Here is a 19365-nt window from a genome sequence, read left to right as displayed (position 1 = left end):
CGGATTATTGGTCTGTGTCTGTGAATTGGGATATGCTGTGGATATGCTTTTGATATGAAATATATTACAAAGTACTCTGTGGATATGAAAAAAATGTCACAAAAGTGTGGTGTTGTTACACTGTAAACTTCGTTAAAAATTAACCAATTTTGCATAAAAAACAATTTTCGCTTATTTATATGAAGTATGTTAGATACTTATTAAGATATAGTCCAGTAAGTATCATATCCATGCATAATTCTGCCTTGTTCATGCCCTTCAAAATATCCAGGTTATAACTGTGGGTTATAATCAGCTTAAATTTTCTTTCATTGCTAGAAAATTATGAAAATGGAAGCATCTACGGCTGTGACGAGTCAAAAGTGTATAAAAGAAGGACAAGCAGAAATACGTCTGACATCAGACAAGGTTTTCTATAACCCAGTACAAGAGTTTAATAGAGATCTGAGCATAGCAGTGTTAAGTGCTTTTACTAAGGATTACATTGAGGAGAAGTTCGCCAGAGCTCAGAAAATTGTAAAGAAATCTGAAAATGTTGTAGAAGATATTACTGGAAATGGAGGTAACCCTGAGGTTTGTTTTACGGCTATTGTTTTTGTTTCAAGTACATAACTACTTATCTATTACATTTTGAGTTCTATTTTGCTTGTAGAAATAAATCTATACATTCAACATTTTGCTGTAAGTAATTTTTTTCAAATTCTTATTTGCTATGCTTCTTTAACTTTCAAAAAAAATTTTACTAGTTCCTGTCTTTCCATAAAGAGCTCTTACTCAGTACTTAATAATTTTCAGATCCCTGTAACAATCCTAGAAGCCCTATCTGCAACGGGTCTTAGAAGTATCCGTTATGCTAAAGAAGTGCCAAACATAACGAAAATCATTGCCAATGACCTGTCGGAGCAAGCTGTTGAGACCATAAAGTCAAACATTGTGCATAATGGTGTGGCAGAGTTGATTGAAACCAGCCAAGATGATGCCTGGTAAATTGTTTTAGTTATTTATTACTAGCTGATGCCCGATCATCATCATGATCATCATCATCAACCGTAAGACGTCCACTGCTGGACATGGGTCTCTTGTAGGGACTTCCACACGCCACGTTCTTGCACCGCCTGTATCCAGTGGCTCCCTGCAACTCGTCTGATGTTGTCCATCCACCTAGATTTGGGTTTTTAAATGGAAATGACGTCATTTTGACGTCAGCCGAAATAAAAATATACCATACCAATATGTAAGTGTAATGTTACTTAACAGTCTTAACAGTGGTAGATGCATCCGACGATTCAAAAGTACTTGTAAAAGTTTATTTGAATAAAAAAGATTTTTATTCTTATTTATTTTATAACATTACAAATGCTTTGACTTTGACTTAACATTACACTCTTGGGTAATGTGTTGAGTAATTCCAATTTCCAGTGATTTCTCACCTCTATTAACTTTATAAATCTAGGAAATACAGGGTTCCTGTTGATTGGGATCACAGGCACTTGTGGCCACACCTCTGGCACGGCCACCGTGGCCGGCAGCTGGCTTGAGAACAGTGGTGTCTCGTCTTTGGCATCTGCTGCAGGTTCCTCCTCTTCTGGCTCACTTTTATTGCTACTGGAGTAGTGTCTCCTAGGATAAACCTGGAATGGAAGGTGCCAGTAGAAAAAACCTTTATTGGCGACTAGCTGATGTCCGCCACTTCTTTTGTGCTGATTTAGGCTTTTAAAAATTCTGTGGGAACTCTTACATTTTCCAGGATAAAAAGTACTCTATGTCACTCTCTATGTCTTTAACAGTACCTAGGAAAAAATCATGTTGATCTGTTGCAATATGATTGAATGACAAACAAACACACTTTCACGTTTATAATAATATGGGATACAAAAGAAGTGACTCAGTTCAGCAATAACTGTAATTATAATACAGATCCACACTTATGCACATGCACACCACACAACATGCACAAACAACACAAAAAGAATAGATAAGGATTTTTTGCATGGATTTAGTTGAAAACCTAGAGAGTGACATAGGCTACTTTTTATCCCAGATTTTCTAATCAAAGATTTTCTTAAATGTAAATCCACACAGGTAAGTCACGGGCCACAGCTAGATTTCAATAACAGATATTTGGAGCAAGAACTTTAAACATAGCTAATGCTCTGCATGCATTGCAGTGTGACTCGCGTGCCATCTATTGTATTATGGACATGGGTCTCTTGTAGGGACTTCCACACGCCACGTTCTTGCACCGCCTGTATCCAGTGGCTCCCTGCAACTCGTCTGATGTTGTCCATCCACCTAGATTTGGGTTTTTAAAAATCTAGTGGGAACTTTGATTTTCCAGGATAAAAAGTAAGCTATGTCACTCTCCAGGTCTGTGACTATACCCATGCAAAAAATCACGTCAATCTGTTGCACCGTTGCGACGTGATTGAAGGGACAAACCAACAAACAAACACACTTTCGCATTTATAATAAGGGTACTGATTGCTTCCAGCATGTTAATGTACAAACACAAGCATCCAACTAAGAGGTTTGCCGCCATAGACTTGGACCCGTACGGATGTCCATCTATCTTCCTTGACTCTGCAGTACAGAGTGTACAGGATGGCGGCCTATTGCTGGTGACTGCGACTGATATGGCAGTTTTGGCGGGAAACTCTCCTGAGACGTGCTATTGTAAATATGGGGCTGTCAGTTTAAAAACTAAATGCTGCCATGAAATGGTAAGTCAATCAAAAATTGAAATGTTAATTTTCACCTAGTTACTTTAGTAAATGCAGGCATAATTACATTTTTGCTGTAATTTTTTTGTAAATAAATAAATGAACTCAACCCAGCCAATGAACTCGTTGTTGGCTGGGTACATTGAGCGAGTCAGAGTATAGTATGACATCTTCCGTGGAGTGTTCCATGAGTTTTTTTTGACAATTGGTAGGCAGTCTAAAGTAATTCCTTAATTTTTAAATGTATCTTTTTTGCAATGTTACTAATTTCGAATAGTTATAGCTGGATTTCTAACAACAAACATAAAACTTTTTAGGTATAGTTTAAAAATCATTTTCTTCAAAATCAAATTGCCTGTTTATAGATGGGCAAAATTTTTTTTGTATAAAGACCTTAATTGGGTATTTGACTCCAATTGTTTTATTACTTTATTATAAACTAGGATAAAAATAATGACGTAAACTGAAAGAAACTAATTAAATCGATCAAATAACAAAAAAGTTATAATCATTTAAATATTTCTGATTAGACAGAGATAGCATTATAGAATTTAGACGTCACACGCTACTAATGTCATAGTAGCTTCGTGCGGTTTCATACAAAGTTTCGTTTTGCGAGAAAGGGATAGAAGACCCTCCCACTCCAAAATTAAAATGTCTGTAACTTTGTAAATCTTTGTTGGATTTTAATTTTTTTTTCAGTGTACGTCATTATTTTTATCCTAGTTTATAATAAAGTAATAATATTTATCAAATTCAAAAGTAGGAAAATACCCAATTGCAGTTAACATTTATTTTCTAGGCATTAAGAATCCTACTGCAATGCATAGAGCAACACGCAAACAGATACAGTCGGTACATCGTACCACTACTGAGTATATCCGCTGACTTCTATATTAGAGTATTTGTCAAAGTCTACTCTGGGGCGATACATTGTAAAAAAACTACCAGGTACAGTGGAAGAAATATTATTTTTGACATTAAAACTATCTTTTCACTTGTATTTTGAAACAAAGTCACGGGCATCAGCTAGTAAACTGATAAGTTAAATAATTTTAGTTTGGTATGCTTCCAGCAAATTATCCATGGCATACCACTGTGTGGGTTGCGACAACATAACCCTGCAAGCACTGGGGGGGTTCAAACCCAACCCCACAGAGAAGAACCCCCAACAAACCAAGGCCTACCTACCCGCAGTGCCTCCCGTTGGCGAACACTGTGTACACTGCAACCAGAGGCATCATGTGAGACTTTATTTTGTTTTAGGGAAGTATAACTATAGGCGTGAGCGTAGCGAGCTCAAAAATTTTATAATCATCTCTCGATTGATATTAAAATTAAACCATCTGTGGTTTAATTTTAATATCATATAGCACAAGTAAAAAGGGAAAAATCGGAAAACCGTTAATTTGTAGTTACATCACAAAAAAAGTATTTTTTCTTGTACGATGCTACGGAACTCTTGGTATGCGAGTCTGACTCGCACTTGACTAGTTTTTTTGGACAGAATGAGAATATTTTTTCTTTAACCAAAATTTTTTTTTTTGGAACAGCTAGGCGGTCCAATCTGGTCCGCGCCGATACACGACGATGTGTTCGTGACCCGCATACTAAGACACGTGCAAGACAATCCGGAACTATTCGGCACCAACAAACGTATCCAGGGAATTCTCGCCATGGTCCGGGAAGAGTTGCAGGACGTACCGTTGTATTACACTCTGGATAAACTGTTTGGGAGGGTGCATTTGGAAACCATGCCTATGCTTGTTATGAGGTACGTATCATCATCATCAACCGATAGACGTCCACTGCTGGACTTAGGTCTCTTGTAGGGACTTCCACACGCCAGTCTTGCGCCGCCTGAATCCAGCGGCTCCCTGCTACTCGTCTGATGTCGTCCGTCCACCTAGTGGGGGGGGGGGTCTTCCAACACTGCGTCTTCCGGTGCGAGGTCGCCATTCGAGCACCTTGGGACCCCAACGTCTATCGGTTGTACGAACTATGTGCCCTGCCCATTGCCACTTCAGCTTCGCAACCCGTTGACTTATGTCGGTTATAAATTCCTAAGTTGCCTCTGCCAGGAATCGAACCCGGGACCTCTTAATTATAAGACTAGCTTATGCTCGCGACTTCGTCCGCGTGGACTACACAAATTTCAAACCCCTATTTCACCCCCTTCGGGGTTGAATTTGCAAAAATTCTTTCTTAGCGGATGCCTACGTCATAATAGCTGCATGCCAAATTTCAGCCCGATCCGTCCAGTAGTTTGAGCTGTGCGTTGATAGATCAGTCAGTCAGTCACTTTTTGCTTTTATATTGTGTCCCTCAGGTCAGCGATCCTGAACGCAGGCTACAAAGTGTCGTACTCGCACGCCGCCAAGTTGTCGATAAAGACCGCGGCGCCCGCGCACGTCGTATGGGACATCATACGCACGTGGGAGAAGGCACACCCCATCAAACCTGCCAAGTAATAATTAGTGCCAATTAGCTACTCAATTGTATTACGATCTAGCCTAATTTATGACTAACTAGCTTATGCTCGCGACTTCGTCCGCATGGACCACATAAATTTCAAACCCCTATTTCACCCCCTTAGTGGTTGAAATTTCAAAAATCCTTTCTTAGCGGATGACTAAATTTCAGCCCGATCCGTCCAGTAGTTTGAGCTGTGCGTTGATAGATCAGTCAGTCAGTCACCTTTTCCTTTAATATATTTAGATAAGTAGGTAATTTTATTTTAACCTAAACTTATAAATTATCTTATATACTAAGAAATTGTCCATTGACGCATCTTAGTCTTTCTTGATTAGAGATACACTTTGTTCACGTGTTCTTTCAGCACTTACACTATTCATCATTTTGATATTTCTTCCTTGTTATTTTTTTCTTTCAATTCTGCCAAGTATAAGTCCCGCAAATTGCTATTGCGCTGGAACCATGTCTCATTAACATCGACCTCATGACCTCATTTTGACGTCAGCCGAAATTTTTTCGTGCCATTAAAATAAAAGATTTCTGTGCAGGTACATCGGTGTAACTTAAAAAGTGATAGTAGACCCATTTACATTCTAGGGCCTAGGGTTAAGTTTTTTTGCAGACAATGATCAATTCATACTAAAATTTATTGGTTTTCTTGAAGAATATAAAATAATTATGAAAACATGATTCTTACAGAAAAAAATGTACTAGGTACTCATTTTTTTAATAACATTGTTATTTTTGTGAAGCTGAAGAAGCTGTAAATTCTGTCTTATAAATACCTAGGTATATCCTAAGAAGAACAAACATCTTTTTTTATTAATAAGCGTTTTTGATTTGTATTACAGATTAGAATCGGATCCCGTCGCAAAACACATACTGTCACAAGACATCAGAAGTGGGATCGATCTGAGTGAGCGACCTGACGCCAACCCGATAAGTCGCCGCGACGGCCAACTGCGCTTCCAGTTCAACCCGACACCGTATTGGGGACCCGGCTCTAGAGCCGCTGTGAAGTAAGATTACCATTATAATACACACACACATATACACACTGTTGCAAGACATCAGAAGTGGGATCAACGTGGGACGGACAAGGTTATAGCTATTTTACATTTTTACATGACTGCCCAAAAAAGAAGTATAATGTTTTTAAGGTTAATATATGTATGTATGTTTATGTATGTGAGTTTCTTTATTCCAACATAACTTCTAAATGCCTGAACCAGCTCTACCAAAAAATATTGCCAGTGAAAATAAATAAAAAATCTGATACTTTCACACATATTCATATTGGTTTTCTTTTTTATTTAAATTTTTTGTTCCAGTATTGGCGAAGAGAAAATATCGAAAGCGATACGAAATCAGAATAAGCACTGCAACAAGGAAAAAAGCGCTGGAAAACGAGGCCGTTCTCCATCAAGTGACGACGAAATTCACAAGAAAACCAATATGGAGTACGAACAGACAGTTGCATAAATAAAGAATTCTATAAAACTAGTTTGTCATTTAACTTTCCTGTATGTAGTAACGTAACTTAATTATTCAAACTTGTAATCAATATACGAGTAAGAAATTACCATAGCTTTACAGTATCAAATTAGATATAATGGATTCTTCTACAATATAAAGAAGCGGTTAGGTATAATATAAATATAATTGGAAATAATAATGGTCAACATAAGTGACGAGTTTTACATCTACGATATCTTTCTCTAAATATAAAAATGAATCACTGAATGTGTTGCTGATCGCAAATCTCGAGAACAGCTGAACCGATTTCGCTAATTCTTTTTATAATATTCCTTGAAGTACGAGGAGTGAAGAATCGACTCTTAGGCGGTACGAAGTTCGCCGGGGCAGGTAGTTTCCGATAAAATTAAGAATACAGTGCGACACGACAAGGCTGTCTTAGCGCGTAGTGAAAATCGGAACCACAAGAACAAAAGAGACACTTGTCGGCAACGTTAGTTCCGATTTTCAGCACGCGCAAAGATAGCCTTGTCGCACTGTATACTATGGATACGTTTTGACTTTAAATTCACTTGTCAAAGAAATTCCTGAACGATTTCGCCTTAGTCAATGTCATCTCGATTTGGCATTTTCGTTTATTAGCCTACCAAAACTAGAAGTACAAATCAATGTACCGATTTGCTGATAAATTAGCATGATGATTAGCATGATTTTAAAATCGGTAGTATTAGATCAGTGTGACGCAAATTGATGTGGAGCGGAAGGCTGCAAACTTTTATTTTACGACATCAAAGGGCAAAATAAATGCAATTACACTGCTAATTCCCGATAGGCGTTATCGCCCACCCATGTTTATTTTTCCACAAAGCTGTCTCGCGCGTGCTGAGGTGTTTATCGTGTAATTTGTATTGTTTAACGACTGGTGAACTCGACCCAATAATCGCAGTTAATACATTAATGAGTTGTTATTCTAAAAAATAAAATCTTCCTGCACCGATAATGCAGTTACAGGTTTTATTTATTATCGCGCTACTCTCGTTTGCCGTTGCACAGGATAGAAAGGTAAGATAATGTTTTATATATTTAATAACATTTCAAACCACCTCCCATATTTGGCGATTTCCTTCCCTCCGATCTTTTTATCGTGAACTGTTTGACTTTCTTTGTTTCGAATTAAATGATGAGGCTCAGTGGTGATCATGCAATATGCTTTGTTAAAATATTTTACTTAACTTTTTATTAAGTAAGTAAGGTAATAAAATATAATCTTATATAATTACTTTTTGATTTTTAAGTATAATTACTAAGTTAGTAACTTAAGGTTCTAAATATTCAGGGTTTCACGGAGAAAAGCTTTTGAATGAGAAAAGAGAATATTGTTTTCAAACAGACAGACTGACACACTTTCGCATTTATAATATTAGAATGGAAGATTGTCATACAGCACATGTTTGTTTTGTAATTAAAAACTTATCCTTATTTTTTCATTGCAGATAACACCACAACTCAACCCAGGATGTAGAAGTTGTAATGACAACACAACTCTGGTGTATGTCAAATGCCAGGGTCCCTCGGATACGATACACCAAATATGGGACTTCACAAGAAAGCTTCCGACAGTGATGATTGCTGTTGCGAGCTTCAACTCTACTCTTAATATAATTTGGGGAGGCACCGTGCCTGTGAGATTTGACATCTCTCCACCTCCATCATATAGTTTTGCTACAGCTTTAGACAAAGTAAGTGTCATACAAACCTACAAAACACAATGAATTTTTTTTTTTTATAAAAATGGCGAGCATACGAGCAGGCAGGTCACCTGATGTTAAGTGATTGCGGTAATCACATGAACATTTGCAGTACTAGAGGAACCACCAATACGTTGCTGGCTTTTCAGGAATTTTTTGGTCCGCCTTTGAATAACCTAATGGGAACACCGCCGAAGGGAGTTGATTCCACAGTTTGCATGTGCGTAGAAAATAGAAATTAATGAATTATTAATTTTACTATACACCACAAATCAGAACAAAGAACATAAACTTAATAAGCGTATAACTAAGTTGTTTGACCCTCTAGGGTTACAGTAACAACAAAACATGATAGTTAAAGAATTAGGTTAGAATTATAATATACTAGCTGATGCCCGCAACTTCATCTGCATGGATATAGGTTTTAAAAATCCTGTGCCTATGTCAGGTCTTTAACGACACCCATGCAAAAAATCATGACAATTCGTTTCTCCGTTGTGAAGTGATTAAGGATAGACCAACAAAAAAACAAGTGTTGAAACATAGCTACAATGTCATGATTACTGCCTTTCTATTGGTAAAAATATACAATTTCAAGTAAGTAATCAAAAAATGAAAACATTTTATTCACTTATTTCATTTCTTGATTAGTAGTTTAGGAAGAATTTCTGTTTTAAAAGAAATAAGGATATTACAAAATGCTTTGTGCGAATTGCCTTTATGTATTAAGTGCTAAATAACTTTGGCCACAAAAGATCCAGACACTTTGGTCTTTAGTACATAAAAATTGAATTAACTATTTACACAGTTGGACCAGTGTGTCGTGACTCGTACCACATAAACACACATTCTATTGTCTGCAATTCTTGATACCGATACCTTTGCCTTGGTAACTAAAATATTACTTGTTTAGTAATTATTTTGCAAGGTTGTCTAACATATTATAATTATGCGCCTTCGTCCGCGTGGATTTACATTTTTCAAAATCCCGCGGGAACTCTTTGATTTTCCGGGATAAAAAGTAGCCTATGTGTTAATCCAGGGTATAATCTATCTCCATTCCAAATTTCATCCAAATCTGTTCAGCCGTTTTTGCGTGATTAAGTAACAAACATACAAACATCCACACTTTCACATTTATAATATTATTAGGATTAGAATTAAATGGATGTGTGATTGTTGAAAAATACACAATATATTTTTTCTTCATCATGATCAACCCATTGCCGGCCCACTACTGAGCACGGGTCTCTTCTCAGAATTCTCTTCTTCTCAGGCAATTTTATTACTTTGGTCTATTAGTAGTACTAAAATATACAATTTATAATTTTTATGATGGTGTTTTTACCAATTATTTCCTTTACTTCAAGGAGAAATAATATTTAAAATATTCAATTCAATTCCCAATTACTGGCTTTTTATTTGGCTTTGCCAACTGGGCACAGATATTTAAAATATACAAACCAAAATTCAATTAGTCATTGGTCTACATTACTCATCCTTGTGATAAATTGATCCATAATATTATGTAACAAAACAATATGATTGTATCAATTACATAGTTACAATAATACTTTTAGATTGCTCAAAGCACTGATATTTGTAATTTATGTACTTATTGTTATGAATCAGATCCAAAAACATATTATTATCCATACTAGCTGATGCCCGCGACTTCGTACGCGATGGGTTTAGGTTTTTAAAAATCCCGTGGTAACTCTTTGATTTCCGGGATAAAAAGTAGCCTATGTCCCTTTCCAGGTCTTAAACTATACCCATGCAAAAAATCACGTCGAATCGATCGTCCGTTGCGACGTGATTGAAGGACAAACCAACAAACACACTTTCACATTTATAAATAGGGGTAGTGATTACATACAGTCCATACTAATACTATAAACGAGAAAACTCTGTCTGTCTGTCTGTTTGTTACCCTTTGACGCCAAACTGCTGAACTGGTTTCAACAGGCAAAGATATCCAAGCAGCTTGTATCCTAGGGATCGACATACTATACTTTTATCCGGAAAAAACAAACAGCGGAAAGAGCATACATAGTACAAATTGTTCAAAAAAAAATCAGTGATCTCCATGATAGGCAAACTAGAAACAAAAATAAGCTAGCTACTCCTGCGCTCCGCCTCTGGAAGGTGGGAAAGTCATTTGTGGGAATGAGTGTAATATTTTATAATAAAATGCCACAAGCAATTTTAGACTTGCCTTTACACAAGTTTAAAAAATGTGTTAAAAGTATGCTCCTAAAAAAAGCATATTATACAGTCGCAGACTATGTAAACGATAAAAAAGCTTGGATTTGACTCGCTCCAGCAATGCACGGGGCTGCAATGGCTTGTATAGTACGGTATAATAACATTGTAAATTGAAAAATTAAAAAGAGCAACCGCCGAGTTTCTTGCTGGTTCTTCTCGGTGGGAACGGCGGTCCGAACCAGTGGTAAATTAAAACTACCTGACTATTCATAAACACTTGTAAAAAGTTTACATGAATAAAAAAACATTCTATTCTATTCATGAAATACTAGACTTTATTTCAAAGGAATGTAGTATGTATAAAATGTAGGTTATATATATATTTTTAATCATATTAATAACTAGCTGATGCTCGTGACTTCGTCCGCGTGGATTTAGGTTTTTTAAGAATTATTAATACATTAATTTCATCTCTATATATAAAAATGAGCATCATCTATTTGGTACAGAGACATATAACTTGTCCTGGAGACAGATATAGGCTACTTTTTATCCCACAATATCATAAATTTCCCATGTGATTGTTAAAAATCCTAAATCCATGCTGATGAAGTCTCAGACATCATAATGTCAAAAGTAAGTTTAGCTTTTCTTTTATTCCAGCTCTATGAATACGACGATTTAGATGACAATGGTCATTTCGACCCCAAGTTCCCCCACCACGATCACAAACTAGACCATTTGGTCTGGCATCTCAATAACAGTCGTCTGACAGAGAAGGATGCCATGGTGCAAGTCTATGCGACACTTCACAATGAAAGAGATGGTGAATATGGCACTGTTGGAATTAAGGTGAGATTTAGCCTCTTATTCAAAAGAATTTGCGAAGTGTATATTTAGTTCTATGAATATGATGATTTAGATGACATTGGTCATTTCGATCCCAAGTTTCCCCACCATGATCACAAACTAGACCATTGGTCTAGCAGTTGTCTGACAGAGAAGGATGGTCTATGTGACACTTAACAATGGAGAGGATGGTGAATATGGCACTGTTGCAGTTAAGGTGAGATTTAGCCTCTTAGTTAAAAGAATTTGAGGAATATGTTTAGTTTTAAGAAAATTAGCAAAATCTACTATTTATTATTTTTGAATTTTTCCCAATTTGCCCCAATATATTATTTTTAGACGTTTTTTAGACGTTGGGGTCCCAAAGTGCTGGAATGGTGACCTCGCACCGGAAGACGCAGCGTTGGAAGACCCCCCACTAGGTGGACGGACGACATCAGACGAGTCGCAGGGAGCCGCTGGATCCAGGCGGCGCAAGACCGTGGCGTGTGGAAGTCCCTACAAGAGACCTATGTCCAGCAGTGGACGTCTATTAGAATTAGAATTTTAGAATTTGTTTATTAATAACTTGGTACACAAATCAATTAATTTACAAAAACCACTATAATAATTAATAATCATTAAAGTAATATGTGTAAACAAAAACAACACAAACGATAGAACTGCATTAGTGAAACACTGCGTCGCAATTCTATCGCCCATCCCTCGAGTAATGAAACACATAATTGAAAAAAGTCTAAATATAACTATTTGCTATAGATTACAAAAAATAATGATAATAATACAAAACATTAACTATAACATTCATTAGATTAATCAAAGTAAGAGCTAAAAATTGAATTACAAAGTTACATGCAAGAACAAGTAGGTAAGTTAATAATATAAAAAGTGTAGGTGTATGGGTGTGTGTGTTGTAAAGTGTGAGTGTAATGTAAGAATTTATATTTGAGATTTTAGAAGTAGTTCAGTCTGGTCATAATTAAGGGTGAGTAGCCAATTAGTCAGTATCACTTTACATTTACTTGATGTGAGAGGGTAGATGTGTAATAGTTTGTTAATTTTGTTGTAGATTAATGAACTGATGTAGTATGAGTGACGACTCGCTAAAGTGGTTCTACACGGCTCAATTAGACAGACTTTGTCAAACCTACGCTTACTCTTGCCAAATTCAGGATCATAAAAGGTTTTGGCATGCCTACGTAGGGTTAACAAAAGTATGAAGAGCTGACGTACAGTTAAGACCTTGCTCAGTTTATATAATTCTGTGGTCGAAAAAAGGATAGGTTTTGACAACATGACTTTAAGAGCCGCTCGCTGAGCCCGTTCCAGCCTCAGCATTATAGTTTTGCCGGCACCTCCCCAGACTGTGATGCAATAGCTCAGCACAGACTGCACGAACGCAAAGTATATGGTTTTCAAGGTTTCAAAGCTAGCTGAATTTCTGAGATTTCTAAAGACAAACAAAACCTTTCTAACTCTAGAGATAACAGATTCAATGTGCTCGTTCCAAGTAAGGCTTTGGTCAATAATGACACCAAGATATTTAAGACTCTGCGCACGAGCAACACGGCTACAGCTACAATCAGGGTTAAGAGGGGCCGAGCAATAATGAGCAGTAATTGTAAAAGAGTCGGATGGTAAGGAACCCGTTGAACCAAATGCAATATATTTCGTCTTTTCAACATTGACTGTTAGTAAATTGTTAGACAGCCAATTTATGACATTTGATAAAGCCAACTCAGCATTCCTACGTGCATCATCCCATGTAACACCATGAACAAGTAAAGTAGTGTCATCGGCATAAGTAATTATTTTGCAGTTAGGCAATGTAAGTTGGCAAAGCTCGTTGATATACACAAGAAATAAGGTAGGCCCAAGTACACTGCCTTGCGGAACCCCAAAGTTGAGAGTACTTTCATGACTAGTAACATTATTCATGGTAGTGCATTGAGTCCGCTCCGAGAGGTAACTTTTGAAAAGAGATAAAGCTAAACCTCGCACTCCTAGCCTTTCAAGTTTATTTAATATTTTGGGAATAGAGACAGTGTCGAAGGCTTTTGAAAGGTCCAGGAATATACCTATAGTCTTTTTCCTGCCGTCCAAATTCCGTATCACAGTCTCGGACAAACTGATAACTGCATCTTCAGTCGACTTATTTGCTCTGAAACCGTATTGATTGTCTGCGAGTAAGTTGTTTTTATTTAAGAATGATATCAGTCTACGATTAAGGAGCTTTTCAAGGATTTTAGAAAGACCACTTAGCACAGAAATTGGCCTATAATTATCGACACAGTCTCTAGGTCCCTTCTTGTGAATAGGGTGTACGATGGCTCTTTTAAAAACTTTTGGAAACACACCAGTTGTTAAACAAAGATTGCAGACGTGAGTTAAAACAGGTGAGAGAACCTTTCTAGCTAATTTTATGATAGATGTTGGTATGCCATCCCAGCCCACAGCACAGTTATTTTTTAGGCCAATTATGAGCGCTTCCACCTCTTCGTTGTCAACACTATTTAAGAACATCGAATTAGGGACTAAAGTAGGACTTTTTTGCGAAAGGGAAGATTCATTGGTTGATCGTTTTTTAAAATTAGATGCTAAGTTCCTACCTATATTTACAAAAAATTCATTAACCTTATTAGCCGAAGAAACTGGGTCACTTGTAAGAGTTACCAGATCATTTAAATCCTTAGATCTATGTTTTTGCATATTTGAGAAAAGATTGATAAGATCCCATGTTTTTTTAGCGTTATTTTTTGCCTTTCGAAATTCTTCACGTTCATAGTCAGTTTTTACTTTTTTTATTAAGTTATTACAAAAATTTTTGTAACGCATGTAAGTAGTTTTTTTATCAGTGTTTGTGGGGTCATTCTTCATTTTTTTATACAGTTTATCTCGGTTACGCATGCAGCGGAGTAAACCTGCGGTAATCCACGGTTTAATTATTCTTTTTCTACTAGGTATATTCACAAAACGTTTGTGGGTCTCCACGACTGAGGATAAGGTTGTAACAAGTTTTTCAGCAGCTTCTTCTGCATCTTCTGAAATTAAGATGGCAGAAAAATCAGTTTCTTCAAGGTCTCGAATGACAGCTGCCTCATCAACACGCTGGATAGTACGAACTGCTTTTGTATATTTAGGTTTTTGATTACAGCATAATATGATTGGAGAATGGTCCGTAATAAGAGAGTCTAATATAATAGTGGTGGCTGATACATTACCTCTCATTATTACATGATCAAGACAGTTGTTTTTCCTAGTGGGAAATAGATGTGCAGGTAGCATACCATGACTGGCAACAAGATTAAGATATTCTTCAGTTTGTCGATCAGTAGACGCAAGTAGGTTGATGTTAATGTCACCAATGATAGCTGTGGTTTTAACATTAGATAATGAAATTAGAACTGCATCCAGACTGTTAATGAAGGAAGTTATATTCGGATACGAGGGCGATCGATATATATTGGTTGATGATAATGATGATGATTATTTTTAACTATAGCGTTTTTTTCTTAAGAGTGCAATTGAAGTTGAGCGCGGAAACATTCTGTTACAATCAACATTCACGGGCGAGATGGTGGCTGCGTGTGGCTGTACTGTAGATTTCAGCCTAAGGGCCTGTACATATAGACTGCATTTGGACTGCATCTCATCATCCGACAGTCCAAATGCAGTTTGTCTGTAGACACTTAGATCGCAGATGCTTACAGCAAATGAAACCGTCGTCAAGAGTTAATATACCATCGAAAAAAAAAATGTTTTGTTACAGTTGGATCTTCTCCCATACAAAGACTACGCCACAGAGCTCCCCCATCTGATCCACACGGCAAACTCCACTCTCTTTGACATAAGCCTCGTGAATCTCACCACCACTAGCGGGTACAACGCGTCGCGATACGCGCTGCATCTAGTGCTCGCTAGTACCGACTCTGTCACTCAGACCATGCATTACACCTTGAGGAAGAGTCTGGACGACGAACACACGCCCGGAGTCTTTGAGGTGAGGGCCAAACTCCACTCTCTTTGACATAATTATATTTTATATTAGTCATTTAACATGGCTATTATTCTTAATTAAAAAAAGAAAAATAAGATTTTTATTTATTTATTTTTATTTTTATTCAAATACAAGTTAGCCCTTGACTGCAATCTCACCTGGTGGTAAGTGACTGATAACTGAAAATGAATTTTATTACGCAGGTTATAGAGATCAAATCGCCAGCGCTGTACAATGAGGAAGTGGGAGGGTATCTGCAGTTCAGGCCGGTGGGGTATGTTCAGCCTGAACGCGGCGTTGCCAGCTCGACCGTCGCCCATGTGTCGTGCTTCAATCGGTGAGACTGCACTGCAATATGAACCATATCGTTTATGTAATAGAGATGAAAATCGCTTGCGCTGTACAGTGAGAAAGTAAACGGGTATCTCCAGTTCAGGCCGACCGTCGCTCATGTGTGGTGCTTTAATAGATGAGACTACACTGCATTATGAATCTTAATAATTAGGTAATAGAAATCAAATTGTATGATGAATAAGGCGGGTTATGTCACTCATAATTATTATGTCGAGCTTCAGTTGTAAGCTACACCGAAATATAAACCTTATCGCACTAGTAATAGGAATCAAAACGCCAGCGCAGTATGATGAGGAATCAAATGGAATAACAGGTGTTGTGCATAAGAAGAGCCTTCTCACTCTAATATGAACGTTATTGGATAGAGAATAAAGATCATAACGCATTGCATGCATTCTGACGACGAAGTAGAGGGGTCAGATCGCTGTCTTATATCAATATGTGAGACTATTGCAATATGAACCTTATCACACAGATAATAGAGATCAAGACGCTAATTTATAGACTAGTTTTATCAGTCAACAATATTTTGTTCCCAGGACAAGTCTTCCTAGATATAGTACGCTGAGAACATTCTTCGACGACTATGGGAAGGCGAACTTGCTGGTGCAGGACATGATGGTGTCGTTCGGCGAGCCGGGCGACGGGTATTATAGACAACACAACTACACCGCGTGGTAAGTGATCATTTGCTCTTTTTGGAGAGGTTTTATTAGTTATACTTGTTTGTATGTTGTCATTCCGTCGAAATAGGTAACAAATTTATTATTTCATTCCACTTCCAATTTGTCGGATTTAGTTGAAAATCGGCAAAATTCGTTTTTGCACAAAAAGTTGCAACCTAACGCCGACTTAAACAGAATATACACCAACAAACAAACGTTAAACAATAAGGTCTGCAACCTTATTGCTTAACGTTAAATTTTAAACACAAAAACATAGAGAGTGAGATCTATAGAGCGCATTCTGACTTAGCTTAGACTTAGGACAGAGTTAAAACGAGACAGCTATATCGTTTTAATTCAATCTTAAGTCTGAGCAAAGTCAAAGTGCGCTCCATAGATCTCAGCCTTAGTATTCACTTTGTCTTTTTATAAATCCTACAGGTCGTTCTCGGTGGGCTACGGCGCCCCTCCCACGGAGAAGTTCTCGTGGTTCGTGGTACTCATCATATCGCTGGGGCTGGGCGTGCCCGTGCTGCTGGCCTTGTCTGGCGTGGCCTATGTTCTGTTCCGGAGGCACAAGCAGACCAATAGCAGGACGAGGTTTGAGAACGAAGACTAGGCTGACCAATCACAGGCCGAGTTTCCTGAACGAAGGCTAGGCTGACCAATCACAGGGCGAAATTCAAGAACTAAGAATAGGCACTGTGTCGGAAATTTTCCAATTAAAGTGACAGGTCTAAATCTCATTTTATCCTTTTCCGCAGAAATCATTCGCGCCTGTTATAAGTCCCGCAAATTGCTAATGCGCGTGGCCGCCATTTTAGTGATGTTAGCACTAGACTGAAGTTTCGAGCTGATGGTATATTTTTATTTCGGCTGACGTCATTTCGATGTTAATGAGACATGGTTCCAGCGCAATAGCAATTAGCGGGACTTATAACATTTGAATAGATTAAGCGATGGTAGAACCATAGTGATCCAAGCGACATTTTTAGTTTTTTGAAAAAATAAGGTATAAACGTTTTCTTACAGTTGTAATTTATTAAGGCAAATGTTACTAAATAGCACTTGGATCCCTGTAGCATGGAAGATTTTTTTTTTTTAAAGAATATTAGCCATGTTAAATGACTAATATTCCCCTTTCCTCTCCAACTAAGCGTCAAGCTTGTGCTAGGAGTAGGTACGACAATAGTGCAACGGGCGGGGTTTGAACCGTCGACCTTTCGGTTTTCAGTGCACTCCTGTACCCGTTGAGCTATTGAGAATTATACTTGTTTTGCGCCTTCGCGTCAAAATCTTTATTTTGATAGAAACGTTACTTAGATCACTATGGTTCTACCCTCACCTTTAACTATGTCGGTTAGTTCTCGAAGATCAACGTGGATCTCAGGTTGAGATCTATAGAGCGCATTTTGACTTTGCTTAGACTTAAGACACTGTTAAAGCGAGACAGCGTTATATCGCTGGCATAAATCTGTCTCGTTTTAACTGAAACTTAAGTCTGAGCAAAGCCAAAGTGCGCTCTATAAATTTCAAACTCAGACTCATAGCTATTTGTTGAGTTAGTGAGTTGAAAATAAATGTGAAATAATATATTAGGTCCACTTGTACCAAACCGATAAAACTGGTTTACTTAAATATTTGTAAGGTTTATGCATAGGTAGCTAATTTTGATATCGATAAAAGGGCCGATATACCGAAAAAACCAGCCAAGTGCGAGTCAGGCTCGCGCAATGAGGGTTCCGTACTACAGTCGTATTTTTTCGACATTTTGCAAGACAATTCAAAAACAATGATACATAAAAGAAATAAAAATCTGTTTTAGAATGCACAGGTGAAGCTCTTTCATATGATACCCCACTTGATATAGTTATCTTACTTAGAAAATTGAAAATACTAATTATTAGTTCATGACCACAATTTTTTTTTTGTGTGATGTAAGCCTAAATTCACGGTTTTCAGATTTTTCCCCAATTGTCAGCTATAAGATCTACCTACCTGCCAAATTTCATGATTTTAGGTCAACGGGAAGTACCCTGTAGGTTTCTTGACAGACAGACAACAAAGTGATCCTATAAGGGTTCCGTTTGTCCTTTTGAGGTACGGAACCCTAAAAATTGACTTAACTAGATATATAACGCGTCGAAACTAAGAAATGAAAATCAGCGGCTCGATTACGGTAAAATCACATCTCATTGGCTGACTGGTCATCCCTATTGGCTACAGTGCAATGTTGCAACAAGAATACCATAAATTCAGCCATGCAGCTTTTCCGGAATCGACCTGCATGTCCGCCATATTGTGACGTCTTGGAAATCACAATATGGCGGAGACGATTTCCCTTTCTTAGTTTGGACGCGTTATACGGTTTCCTTGTGGGCTTTAGGATAATTTGTGTCATTTTGTAAATACATAGTAAATACCTGAAATAGTGAAATTTTATCAATGCATAAATTTTTATCTTCTCTGACCTTTTTATAAAGTTCCTTTCGATATTTTAGACTTGTTTTATTTTCTATGACTAAACAATTTTTTTATTTGTAACTAAAATTATACATATTTAGGTACTCATTAGGTATGTCTGAAATAATGAGAGTATTTTATCATTCAACAAGTTTTCGACAAGATTTGTCGAGTTTTACCAATAAAATTATTACACAGGTATGATAATATATTATGCCAATTTGGATTTTTGTTATGTTATCACTCATTTACACACACTATACATTGAGCTACCCTCATTTTTACTTTGTGATCAGGATTTATATCATTATTTTGTAGAATATTGGCTAGCATTGTATTATGATGTGATATTATTGTTTGTATTGGATAAATGTATTATAAATAAAATATTTAATATATGATTCATGTTT

At 37.2% G+C, this 19365-nt stretch overlaps 3 protein-coding genes across 3 annotated transcripts in view; all 3 read left to right on the top strand.

Annotated features, from left to right (window-relative positions):
* The window catches only part of fws (four way stop), a 33602-nt gene extending 28585 nt beyond the window's left edge, over positions 1 to 5017 (top strand). The window contains exon 3 of the mRNA XM_069504132.1: positions 4832 to 5017. The gene's annotated coding sequence lies outside the window, so the exon portion shown is untranslated. The remainder of the gene's footprint in view (positions 1 to 4831) is intronic.
* Positions 100 to 6685, top strand: Trm1 (tRNA methyltransferase 1). Its single transcript, XM_034977601.2, has 10 exons — positions 100 to 215; positions 319 to 573; positions 796 to 983; positions 2492 to 2720; positions 3523 to 3671; positions 3796 to 3964; positions 4274 to 4494; positions 5050 to 5187; positions 6047 to 6214; positions 6527 to 6685. The coding sequence occupies exons 1-10, from the start codon at positions 180 to 182 to the stop codon at positions 6675 to 6677; spliced, it is 1704 nt and encodes a 567-aa protein (XP_034833492.1). The 5' UTR covers positions 100 to 179; the 3' UTR covers positions 6678 to 6685.
* A 704-nt stretch (positions 6686 to 7389) lies between these two features.
* Positions 7390 to 19356, top strand: LOC117990150 (glycosylated lysosomal membrane protein B-like). The gene is made up of 7 exons (XM_034977603.2): positions 7390 to 7733; positions 8165 to 8410; positions 11291 to 11479; positions 15246 to 15476; positions 15677 to 15810; positions 16367 to 16504; positions 16934 to 19356. Exons 1-7 carry the CDS (start codon positions 7671 to 7673, stop codon positions 17109 to 17111), a joined length of 1179 nt encoding a protein of 392 aa, XP_034833494.1. The 5' UTR covers positions 7390 to 7670; the 3' UTR covers positions 17112 to 19356.
* Positions 19357 to 19365: the final 9 nt, after the last annotated feature.

The sequence above is a fragment of the Maniola hyperantus genome, chromosome 17, assembly GCF_902806685.2.
Source record: "Maniola hyperantus chromosome 17, iAphHyp1.2, whole genome shotgun sequence".
NCBI classification, from domain to species: Eukaryota; Metazoa; Arthropoda; class Insecta; order Lepidoptera; family Nymphalidae; genus Maniola; species Maniola hyperantus.
This window is presented reverse-complemented; position numbering and strand designations above follow the sequence as displayed.

Coding starts and splice junctions, on each gene's coding strand:
- Trm1 (XM_034977601.2), top strand. CDS start 180: ATGAAGTATGTTAGATACTTATTAAGATATAGTCCA. Junction 3,672..3,795: donor CATTGTAAAAAAACTACCAG/GTACAGTGGAAG, acceptor GTATGCTTCCAG/CAAATTATCCATGGCATACC. Junction 5,188..6,046: donor CACCCCATCAAACCTGCCAA/GTAATAATTAGT, acceptor TTTGTATTACAG/ATTAGAATCGGATCCCGTCG.
- LOC117990150 (XM_034977603.2), top strand. CDS start 7,671: ATGCAGTTACAGGTTTTATTTATTATCGCGCTACTCTCGTTTGCCGTT. Junction 7,734..8,164: donor CCGTTGCACAGGATAGAAAG/GTAAGATAATGT, acceptor TTTTCATTGCAG/ATAACACCACAACTCAACCC. Junction 15,477..15,676: donor ACACGCCCGGAGTCTTTGAG/GTGAGGGCCAAA, acceptor TTTATTACGCAG/GTTATAGAGATCAAATCGCC.